The 12,114-nt window shown below is 39.7% G+C and overlaps 1 protein-coding gene across 1 annotated transcript in view; it reads left to right on the top strand.

The window, feature by feature from the left end:
- The window catches only part of b4galt1l (DP-Gal:betaGlcNAc beta 1,4- galactosyltransferase, polypeptide 1, like), a 30,460-nt gene extending 25,106 nt beyond the window's left edge, over window positions 1-5,354 (top strand). Inside the window, exons 4-6 of the mRNA XM_042344519.1 lie at window positions 574-696; window positions 1,138-1,242; window positions 1,940-5,354. Coding sequence (XP_042200453.1) covers window positions 574-696; window positions 1,138-1,242; window positions 1,940-2,090 — 379 coding nt within the window. The 3' untranslated portion in view covers window positions 2,091-5,354. The remainder of the gene's footprint in view (window positions 1-573; window positions 697-1,137; window positions 1,243-1,939) is intronic.
- Window positions 5,355-12,114: the final 6,760 nt, after the last annotated feature.

The following is a 12,114-nucleotide window of genomic DNA, read 5'->3' as shown; positions in this document are numbered from 1 at the left end:
ATTTCTTTACGCAAGTAACAGTTGGAATGGATTATTAGGGCAGTGATCAAGGCCAGGAAACCAGACTCATTTTAGAAACAGCTTGATTTGGTAATGGGGAAACTGTAGGTAAGGATGAGGTTGGTAAGGATGAGATCAAATAGACTCAAAGGCCTTCTTTATTCAAAAAATTTTGCCCATTGATGTGAAATGATCACTGTTTTGTAACAGATCTTAATTAGGTGTGAATCCTTGTCCTTTGAAAGTAGACTATTGGTTTCCATGATCTCCAAGACATGCCGAGTAGATTGAAAAGCATAATGTTGCAAACTAACTGAAGTTGACATATTAGAATTCACAATTTGGTGTGGGTTCAGCAATCACTGAGTGCTGTTGTAACTTCTAGACGATTATCTTTATTACCACCATTGCATAATGAACTATATGTATCAAAAGAATAAAATACTGGAGATCATACTAAATAAGATAAGAATAGATAAGTTCCTATAAAGATTTAAGCATGAAAATATTAGGGGAGAATAGGAGAAATCAAGAATTATAAAGACTATTATTAAATCTTATTTTTTTTTCAAGCTTACCATACAATCAGTTCTTTGGAGGTATCTCATCTTTGAGTAAAGAACAACATGAGAAAATCAATGGATTTCCCAATGAATATTGGGGCTGGGGAGGGGAAGATGATGATATCTACAAGAGGTAGGTTTTTGTTTGATTTATTGTACAATCCATGTGAAATTGTGCCAAATTGACAATCATTTGACAAAATGGTTTTCTTTTCCTCACTTTGCTTATGTAGCATAAGTGATACAATCTCTCCCATTGGGTTTGAGCAGTGAAGCCAAGACAAATTTAGTGTTTCACATGGATTGTACAAGGCGGGTGCTGCTTACAGCTTAATTTATTGTGAAAACACAAACACAACACAAACACAAATCTCCAAACAAAACTACTGATAATTCCACATATGTTTGATTTCTGTTTGTCTAGTATTGAGCCACACTGTCCACCCAGAAGGTGTGCGTAATACTTATCTAATCCCAAGAATTAACTATACAGATTTCCAAGATTTCTCCAGGCTAGAAAGTGAAATGCTTAAATTTTTGTTTCCCATCTGTCTAATCCTTTTTCTTTTTTTAGGATAATTTTCAAAGGCATGGGAATATCAAGGCCAGATGGTGTCATAGGAAAATGCAGAATGATAAAACATGAACGAGATAAAAACAATGAACCTAATCCTCAGAGGTGAGCTGGTTACTACTCTAAACCAAACAGAGCCTGTATGCCTGTAGACACACATTTAAATATTATCCAGGAAAGTGGAGAGGATGCTATCAAGAGCATGTAATCAGTTTCATACTGATTGTTTTGCCTCTTCCTCCAGTACTCTAATTTTTAGTCAAGTTTTCAACACTTCAAAGAAAGAAAAAGCTTGCATTTTTATAATGCTTTGAAATGTCTCAAAGTGCTTCACAGGTAATTACAGTCAAATGGAGTAATTGTTTTTGAAGGAATGCTTGGCCATACATGGAATACAGCCAGTTGCTCCAGCAAGATCCTAAATTGAGATGAATTTATTTGGAAGGTTGTTGATGAGAACCGGTGTCCTGCCTAACAATCTGCCAGACTGTGAGCTCTTATTAGCAAAAAAGGCTGTTTTGCTTGCCTACAAAACAGCTGTAACATTTGACAGTAGTTACTTGTGATGTCCTTTGAGACATTTAAACAAGGTTTATTGTTGCCATTGACCACCCAAAAGGTTTATTGTTGCCATTGACCACCCAAAAGGTTTATTGTTGCCATTGCCCACCCAAAAGCAATGAAACCATTTTTAAAAATAAATGATTTCCTTTGATATAGTAAGGATTTATACATTCCAATCCATCAAAGACTTATTGTACATTAGATTAAAGTTTAATTGTTTTGAATTATTTGTTTGCAGGTTTAACAAAATTTCAAATACCAGACTGACAATGCAGAATGATGGTCTGAACTCACTGAAGTATCGAGTAATAGAGATCAAGAAGTATCCCTTGTACACCTTTATCGATGTGGACATTGGTGGGCCTGGAAGGCCACCTTCCTTGAGTTAACTAAGATGCTGAAGAAATTCCTTCCTTCCTTTCTCAGCTACATCTGGATTTGTCAAATCCAGGAACTTCCTCTTCATGTTCTATTCCATATATGTGCCTTATTCATTGCCCTCTATGTGTCTTAGTATGTTTATCAGATTTGATGGTGAAGTCTTGCTTCACAATTTCCTATACAATTTATTTGTTTATATGAAGTATATTTTAAATGACAAAAATGTTTTAAGAGGCAATCTACTCTATACTTGGGATAGATAATATTTTTTAAACGGGGGTATCCCATCAATTCTGTATTTAAAACCACTGCATTCTGCATTCTTCAAAACATATACATACCTCCTTTATATATCCTGTGCCTATATTAGGAATTCTTAAACATATTCTGGAAAATTTACTGTTATAAAAATATTGCCTACTGTCATTTGGGCTAAGGTAATTAACTTTTTGCTTCTATTTCCCCCGATACACAGCAGTGCAACAAGGAATATTGTGGTTACCTTTGGAACAACAACAATTTGCACTTATATAGCGCCCTCCACACAGGGTAGCGTCTCAAAGAGCATCGGAGGTAACACTTAACTTACGTAAAAGTTGGTGTAAAGTACCTGGCACTGCACCCTCCAGGTAACTGTTTCCTTTCGGCTCCTAGTGCCTAGTTTTTAATCTGAGATGGAACATTTATTTTTGGTAAATTTTCGATCCTACATTGTTAAACTCTACCAAAGAAGATTGACATTTCCACTTTACTTGGCCCCAAATACAATTAGCAATCAGCCTGGCCCAAGGAGACTGACAAATATCTTAATGAAAAAACTTACTTGCAGGCCAATGAGCTACAATTTAGTTCTTAAATCTTAGAAATTCACAGATTTTAAAAAAGTTATTAAGAGCTGGAAGAAAATAAATCAATTTCCCAGAAGACTGTGCTGTGATCTGGTGTTTTAGGTCAATGCTAAATGAGGAACTGCACAAAATGTATTCCTTCATCTCTTTGTGAACTTAACTACTCAAACCTAATTCTTAGCTTGATTTTTATCTTACCGATGGCCTAGTAAGTAGTGGTTCAGTCCTGGTTTAGCACCTGCTGTATGGACCTTAACTCACAGGGTGGATTTCCATTCTGTATTAACTCCCAAGTGGTGTTTCAGTTGATATTATTGTTCCTTGGACTAGAAAGGGTAAATCGCCACCATTGCTGGTTCCAATGGCCTCTGCTGTTATGTGCACTGTGTGGATTTTAGGAAAAGATAAGATCAGGTTCCGCTATAATATCCCCATGGCTGTGCCATCTGCCTGGACTCAAACCTGAGGTAACCCTGAAATTGTAGTTCATGATAGAGTCAACACCATCAGGAGAAGAGATGAGAAATCTGGCTCAAAACTTTTTTTTAATAATCTTGTTGCTTTGAGAGTAGGAACATGTTCTAGCTTCTTATAAGATGTGCTAATTGCCCCAGGGGTACTTTGCAGATATGACAAATAAACAAACTATGAATTTTACTAATTTTAAATGTAGGGCGTGATAGCAAATAGTAAAATGAGGAAATAATGTAGGCTTCTTATAGGAGAACATTTGCCCTCCCAAAAATGGTTGAGGAGACATGAAGGATTTTAACAGTAGAAATTATACCACAGGGAATACACATCACTGCACACTGATAGCAAGCCTTATCTGAACATGCATCCAATTTAAGCAAAATATACAAGGAGGAAATAAATGTTTCTGACAGCTAAAGCATTTTAAGAGTTAAATGTCAACAAAATTCAGCTAATATTACCAGCGTTTGTGCCAAACTTAAGCAGCTGTCTGCTTCCTGTTTTCCAGGAGCTTTTACATTTTGACTGCCCTACTGCTTTTCGATCTCGTGACTTCTCTTTACTAAGAAACCCAGATGACTTTTCTGTTACATTTTCCATTTTATTCCATTTCTCCTCTTAGGTTTGCAGTTACCTTTAATCATGTTCGCCTTTTGTGGCTTGTCATGTACCAGTGCACAAAAGAGCTCCCAGCTGCTGGCCTGCCTTCCCCTAGGACAATCCTCTTTAGTTCTAAACATTTCCCTATGTTATTGTGAAAGTCTGAATTCAACCAAGCAAACTTATGACATTGTGCTGTATCTCTAAATACATCGTATTTAGCTAATTATTCCATTACTTCCTATTGAACATTTTCTCTACCCTGTTGCTCATGACCTGGACTCCTTGCTTCTGTTAAGAAAAGATTATTCCAGACCAGTGGGAGTGTTATCTGTGCCGACCACATAGCAATACATGGCGTTCCCTGGTGCCTAATATCAGAGAACCCTGCGCCTAAATTAAATTTAAAGTGCTAACATAATAGGCCATCTCTGATCTTCTAATCATCTCAATATATATTATTCAAGCCAATAAATGGGAACTGTATATGTTCCAGTTATCATCTTTTTTGGTGGTGGGAGGGGGTGAGGAAGGAGAGATAAGCTGGCTGTGAACTATTGGAATCAAGTCTTGATCATCTGAGAAAGGCAGGTCCACCACAGTACTTAAATAAACTATTGATGACAGACCAGCCACCTCGCTCATCAACAGGACGTAGAAGGTAGCAGTCACAGCAGAAAATCTTCCCACGTAGCTTTTCTTAATCCTGCAAGCCAACATCTTAATGGGGAGAGTGGTCTCAGCTGCACAAACAGTGAGAAACATGCCAATGGCAAGCCATGTGCTACACACTCTGAGGTCCCTGACCCTTGACTTGCCAACTTACACTTCATACTTTCCAGAACTAAGTAAGCAGGAAGCATCTCTCCAGGGGGTATGTATATTTCATTTCAGATGCAGCAACAAGGTTAAGGGAGTAGAGATTGATGTAGGAATGTGCTAAATGCGGAGCATTGAAGGAGAAATCAGATGGCCCTGTCCTATTCTGGTAAGAGTCAGTCTAGCGCAGTTGGTAGCACTCTTGCCGCAGGGTCAGAAGGTTGTGGATTTGAGCCCCACACCATGACTTGAGTTATTATATTTGGCTGACACTCCAGTATAATGCATTGTGGAAAGTGCTACCTCTTCAGGTGAGTTTGTCTGGATTTGGTGAATCGTTAAATTCCTAATTGGGTTGAGGTAGGCGCATATTAGTTGTTGCAATCCTGCACGTCAAAGTCACTGCACATCAAAAGGTTATAGGTTCAAGTGCCATGTTGGGATTTTGAGCTCAGAGTCGAGTGGCACTCCAGTGTAATGCACTCGGAGATGCCGTCCTTCGGATGACACGTTATAAACCAACGCCCCAACTGCCTGTTCAGATGCATGTTAAAGATCCTTGGCCACAAGTCAAAAAGAGAAGTGAGTTTCTCCCATTGTCCTGGCCAACAATCCCCCAAATAAAATTCACTTCGTTTCTGCTGTGCACACATTGGCCTACAAATAGTCACTATACTTTACAGTAAATCTTCTGCAATGCTTTGAGATGTTTTGGTGATGTGCTACTTGAAATGCAAGTACTATTATTAGTACCTCATGAGAATTAAGTTGCAATATTTCAACATAAGTAGCTTTATCAAATGTATTTCTTTTAATTGTTATGTTCCATCTGGCTGAAAAGTATTTGGGTTCAGGCTAGAAAAGCTGTTTATATATTCTATCACTCATACAGAGTAGCTGTCGTTTCTAACATCTTTATTGTGGTTTGTAACATTGGGATCCAAATATTTTCACATGAAAAAAAATGAACAAGTTACTTCAGTTATATAGGCAAGTTTATCCAGCTACAAATCAGATCCTTCATCAATTGGACTGCAGGAAAGCCCGTTACTGAATAATCTGTTGCATATAACAATCACCTAAACAAACTTCTATTTACATTTGATTATTCTGTCTTAGAATCGGTCAACTAATGTCGGAAATGGTTTCAAAATTTGCATTTAATTTTTATGATTGGCCTTTTTACTCACTGAATGGTCTGAAATTTGAAAATATGATGGATGAGATGTAATTAAATTTCTTTAGTTATAACTTTTACATAAGATTTTTAAATATACTGAATATATTCAAAATAAATCAGGACAATATAACCAAAAATGTGATCAGAATAACAAATAGCATCTCTGAGCTGCAGATAGTGACAGCAAACATAAGTGTTTTACTTCAACCTAGAACTCTGCCTCAGATGTCAGTTGCATCCAAGCAGAATTCTTGCAGGTCAGTGATCCTCATTTCCAGCAGAGTTGCTACTTGCGACTTCTGTTGCTTTCAATTTGGTTACTGTTGTTAGTTAAATGTTGGGTGAATAAACCCTTGTGCACGCGCATTTTTATAAAGCAGTGTGTGAATTTTCTTTTAAATCCTAGTTGAAATTCTTTGGAAAATATTGCTGGTGATTTGTAGGTTTTAGGGTTTTACAAACTAGCTGGTACAACTCTGTCTTGTTAGATCACAAGCTATTGCACATATTCTACAGATGTGTCCTGGCCGGCACTTAAACAGACTAGGCTGCTCAATGCAGCAATCAGTCTACTTCTACCAGACATTACATCTGGATCTTGCAAAACAAAATATAGTTCAGTAGCACAGAACTCACAGTTGTGCTCCCTATAATGTCCTCCTTTTACCTAGGACTACTGTACTTGATCAGTATCCTATGATATGTGAAGGATATGTGGAGTCCTGTGGCTCAGTGGTTAGAGCACTCGCTTTGCAAGCGAGAGACCTGAGTTCAATTCCAGGCAGAGCGAAACCTTGGGCAAGTTTCCTTACTCCACACGCCTAATAATAATCCCTCCAAAACAAAAGAATAATAAATTGGTCATTTTCAATCCACGACTGTTTGTGGGACATTGCTGTGCGCAGTTGGCTGCCGCGTTTCGCTTACAAATATTCAGTCAATTCACTTTACAGCATATTCTGTGAAGCGCTTTGAGACGTCTAGAAGACATGAAAAGCGCTATGTCAAATGCAACGATTATTATTATATTGAGAATGAAGGTTATCTTCCTTGAAGAATCTGTGATTTGAATTAAAGATGTCCACATATTTCTCCCAGCCTCATTCAATAAGAGTGTGTTTTGTTTTGCTGAGAATTTTGTAATGAAAAACTAACTTTTTATACAGTAAATTCACTCTAATTCTCTTAATTTTGGAGAAGCAGCTGCCACTTGCAGCTTTACCAATAGTTCTTATATTGTAATGATAAGGCGCTGTATCAAAGCAAGGATTATTATTATTTTCAGGTGGCAAACTGGGGCGAATTTGGAGTGGGAGAGGGAGATACATTTTATGTGAAAAAATACATTATATAAATCTTGCTGCTGATGTATAACATTTTCCTTCTCCTCACCCTCTGCTTATATTCCATATATACAGAGATGAACGGCACCTTTCTGCTATTGCAAATAAGTAGGTTTCTCTGTGTAAACCCACTCAGAAAAACGGGTACTGTAAGGTGAGGGAAGGACATGTGAAACCCTATCCAAAGTTTAATCTCTGCTACAATGTTTTTCAGACTGGAGCTGTAGTTTCCAATGGATAGCAAGATCAACTATTTCTGACTGACATGTTTACACTCAGTTTTGCAAAAATTTGCACTAAGAATTAAATATGCAAACATTTTACAATGCCAAATTTTATTTCAAATGAATGCTTGTGGGTTTCAGCTTTTCCTTTTTAAAAAGGACAGAAGTGCATATTTAGGGTAACTTTGATAAGAATCTACTTTTTCAAGGTGTTGAATAAATGTGTTCGGATGTATGTTAAACAGATGGGTTATTTTAAAATTTGTTTTAGCAGGTTGTGTTTTTTTTAAATCATGCTTTGTTTCAAGAAAATAATACACGTTCAAATTGTAATGATCTTGAGGAAAACCCAGGGCAGAATTTTCCTGGTAATAAATATGTTGGTTGTTTAAAAAAAATGTTGCATGTGTTTATTTCCTGTTTTAGTTTAACACAATGACTTGATTATGGGTAGGATGATCCGTATTAGTAGAATCGGATACATGCATCAAAAGGAGACAGACGCCTGACCAAGGATCAACAGAGATAAGTAAGTATGTGAGTGGTAGGTAGGGAGTGGGGTCTAAGCAGGTTGGACGGATAGGGAAGTGCCAGGGTATGAAGTGATTTGTACATGACTTGTACATGAGGATCTTGAAATCGATAGGGAGCCAGTGGAACCTGATAGGGATTGGGGTAATGGAGTGCGGAGTTTGATTTGGGATAGAGTTGGCAGAGTTTTGAATTAATTGGAATTAATGAATAGTAAAGCTGGGATGACTTGTGAGGATGGCATTAGAAAAATTGAAGCAGGAGATGATGAATGAGTGGATCTGGGTTTTGGCTGCACTGGGTGTGAGGTACAGTTGGAGGTGGACAATGTGACAAAGCTGGGGGGAAGACAATCCTGGTCAGGGACCAGATATAGGGCAGGAGGGCAACAAGGGATCAAACCTGATGCCGAGGTTGTGCACAGGTTCAGTGAGTCTGAGGTAGGTTAAGGAGGTCGGAGCCGCAGGTGAGAAAACATGGACGGAAGCAGAGGAGCATAGCCTCCTTTTGTCAACATTCAGCTGCAAAAGTTGGTGCTCATCCAGGCCTTGATGTCTGACAAGAGGACATTGGTGGACCTGGGGTCATAACTGGAGGAGGAAAAGTAGATTTGTGTGTCATCGTTGTTAACTCTAAAGATTGAGTCTCGTGTTCTGGACACCAGATAATCAAGATTACAGAGACCAACATAGTCTAACAGTTTACTATCAGCAAACTGCAACCGTACAGAAAAGGCTGTTACTTAATCTAGAGAACACAGTACAGAGGCTTCAGAGAACTAGCTTCTCAAATCGCCTCTTTTAAACCAGCAGCTCCTCTGAGCTACCTTCATAACTTAGCTCTCTTCCGCATGTAAATGAGGAAAAGAAGGGGGCTGAGAATGGAGTTTTGGGGCATGCCTCAGGTGACTGTTTAGTGGGAAGAAAAATGGTTAGCGGAGACAGTGATGACAGTGGGTCAAGTAGGATGCCAACCAAGAGAGTTCGGTCCAACTAAAATGAGTGAGGGAGCAGAGGCAGTCAAGAAAGGTGCTGTGATCGACTTTGTCAAAAGCCGCGGAGAAATCCAGGAAAGCAGGGAACAGAGGGAGGAGAGGAGGTTATTTGTGACTTTGACAAGCACTTTATCTGCTGTGGGCAGGGCGTAATCCCGACTGGAGGGGTTAGAGTAGAGGCAGTGAGTGGAGGGAGAGGTGTGAGCAAAGTTGTTTGGCAACAATGTGTTTGAAGACTAGAAATTAAGGGCAAGTTTGAAATGACCTGGTAGTTTGCAAGGTTCGAGAGATCAAGGTGTTTTTTTTTGAAGAGGGGAGTGATGACAGCGGTTTTGAGGGGGAGTTTGACAGAGCCTGAAGAGAGGGCCTGGTTGACTGTGTCGGCCAGCAGCGGACAGCGGTTGGGTGGAGCGATTGAATGAGAAGAGTGTGTGTGAGAGAGAGGTGAGAAAGCAGGGGTGAGGGAGGGGGGGGGGGAGAGAGAGACAGAGTGATTGACAGAGAGGGAGAGAGTAGAGAGATTAAGAGTGTGAGAGTGTCCGTGTGAGAGGGGGAAAGTGAATGAGAGAGGTGACTGTTGTAAGGGTTAATTTATTTTCATAACCCTGAGGTGAAGTAAGGACTGATACAAATGTTGTACAATTAATCAAGGTTTATTAATTCAGATTAATAATTTCTAAGTAATTAAAAGAATACATCCAACTATGCTTATGTATCCACATATACTATAGTTCACAGCGATTTAACTTGACCAAACCAAATGCTGTGGGAGAGATAGGGGACCAATGTCCAATTTAATCCAAATATATGTCCATCAAAAGGTATCCAAGTATTGTATGGTTTCCAGTTCGATATCACCCAAAAGTATCCAGATATTATTGTACGTCTAGAGTTGCTTAAATCGTAGTCTTGATCTTCATTCTTTAGAAGCTGGAATATGATTCACGACTACAAATTCCAATTTCGTCCTCTCTCGAATAGATCTCCGTTTATACTGTTGATTAGGTGACCTTTCATCTATTGTCTTTTGCAAGATGGTTCCTTTGTAAAAACAAATGCAACATAGCTCTCTCCAGCTGCAGACCATTTTTCCATGAGAAAATGACTGATAAGGAATGAAAGCAGTTTGTTGTTTATAAACAGTCCTTTGTTTCTCCTCGAGCAAAGTCACAACCAACTACCTTCATATGAGATTGATCATATGTCTCAAATATATATATATATAAACATCGCAAATATAATTTGAGATATTATTTTACACATTAATTGCAGAAATCCTAGTGTGTGTGGGAGAGGGGGAGATTAGGAGAAAGAGAATGTGTGGGAGGAGGGGGAAGGGAACAGAAATAGAGAGTGAGAGAAGACAGTGATTGAGAGTGTGGAGATAGTGTGTGTGTTTGGGAGTGAGATTGAGTCAGAGAGAAGAGGGGGTTGAGAGTGATGGGAGGGGTGGGGGTGGAGAGAGACTGAGAGGAGAGGTTGTGAGGGCGAGTGAGAGAGTGCGCGCGAGAGGGAGTAGAAAGAGGGTGATTGAGAGGAATTGAGAGAGAAACAAAGAGAGAGAGCAGAGAAGTGAGGGCAAAGTTTTGGGGTTCACTGTCAGGACAGACGTTCAGAGCCTCCCAAGGACAGACACTGAGTGATGAGCTGCATTGTTTCCTCACAGAAAACTCCCTTTCCCCAGTGAGAAAATTCTATACATCCTTCATTCCATCTCCTCCCCTCTCTATCTCTGCAATTTCTCGACCTGGCCATTCTTTTAGACCAGTAAATACCAGCTTGCTGCATGCCCCACCCCTCCCCCATTTGCTCACCATCTCCAACCCCCACCATCTGCCCCACCATTGCCATTTTACCCGTTCTCTGGAGCTCTATTCCTGGAATCCCTCCAACTCGTTGACTCCCTCCCTGCTTCCAAGGCAAGTCAAGACCTAACTCTTTGACCATGCTTTTGGTCATCTTTTTCTTTCCCACCCCATCTCTCTCAGCTCCCATCCCCAGCTCAGGTGCCCAGCCGACAGTGTCAAGATGTCCTTCCAACATGAAAAAAGTGCTGTGTCAATGTTGTTATGTTTTTGGAAGGGAAACACAAATTATTGCTTATGCAGCCGCAGTGCCTTCTCCAATAGGGAATCCAGCCTTCGGCAGCCAAAAGATTGGACTCCTGGCTTAATTTATTAAGTTAGACAAGAGCCCAACCTAATATATAATTTAATGAGGGGTTCTGAGGGAAACAAAAGGGAAGAGCAGATTAGAAAGGAAAGGAGGGAGATAGAGGAAGAAAAGATAAATGAAAACATACTTAACCTGGAGGTTTGAAAATACTTATCTGGAGGTTTTTGGAACAATTTCAGATGTCCTCCTGACATGAAAGGTGGTCTAAATGTAAATATAAATAATTATTTTTTCCTAGGACTTTCTTTGAAGGATGATGAGATAGTGGTGCATTCAAAGTAATTCAGGATATATGTGTATGAAGAAACAGCACTATACACAACACACAAATAGTTTGTTATTGAAATCCAGTGCCATGATTAAAAGTATCCAAACCAGACATCCGCATGCCAACAACTGGCACTTTTTTAGCGCCCTTAGCACTTCACAGTGGCGAAGTCTTACAACAACCCAAGGGGAGAGGGATGTGACTGTAAGTGCGATCAAAAAGGTCTTTAGGCAGGATTTGAAGGTGGGGCAGAACGGGCAAGGCGGAGGGATCAAGGGAGAGCGTTCCAGAGTTTTGGAACATAATGGCTGAAGGCATGGTTGAATGGAAGGGACAATTAGGCTGGAACCAGCTGAGCGGAGACAGCGGATGCTGGAGGTCAGATAGGTAGGGAGGTGTGAGGGAATGAAGTGATTTGAAAACGAGCGAGAGGATCTTGAAGTCCTCTGATCTGTTTGGTGATTGGGAGCCAGTCAAGGATTGGTGTGATGGGGATACAGAGCTTCATGCAGATGAATATCCGGGTGGCGAAGTTTTGAATTAATTCGATTTTGTGTATGGTGGAGTTAGGGAGAC

The sequence above is a fragment of the Callorhinchus milii genome, unplaced genomic scaffold (assembly GCF_018977255.1).
Source record: "Callorhinchus milii isolate IMCB2004 unplaced genomic scaffold, IMCB_Cmil_1.0 Scaffold1, whole genome shotgun sequence".
Classification (NCBI taxonomy): Eukaryota; Metazoa; Chordata; class Chondrichthyes; order Chimaeriformes; family Callorhinchidae; genus Callorhinchus; species Callorhinchus milii.
The sequence above is the reverse complement of the archived record's forward strand: the minus strand, read 5'-3'. Positions and strand labels throughout refer to the sequence as shown.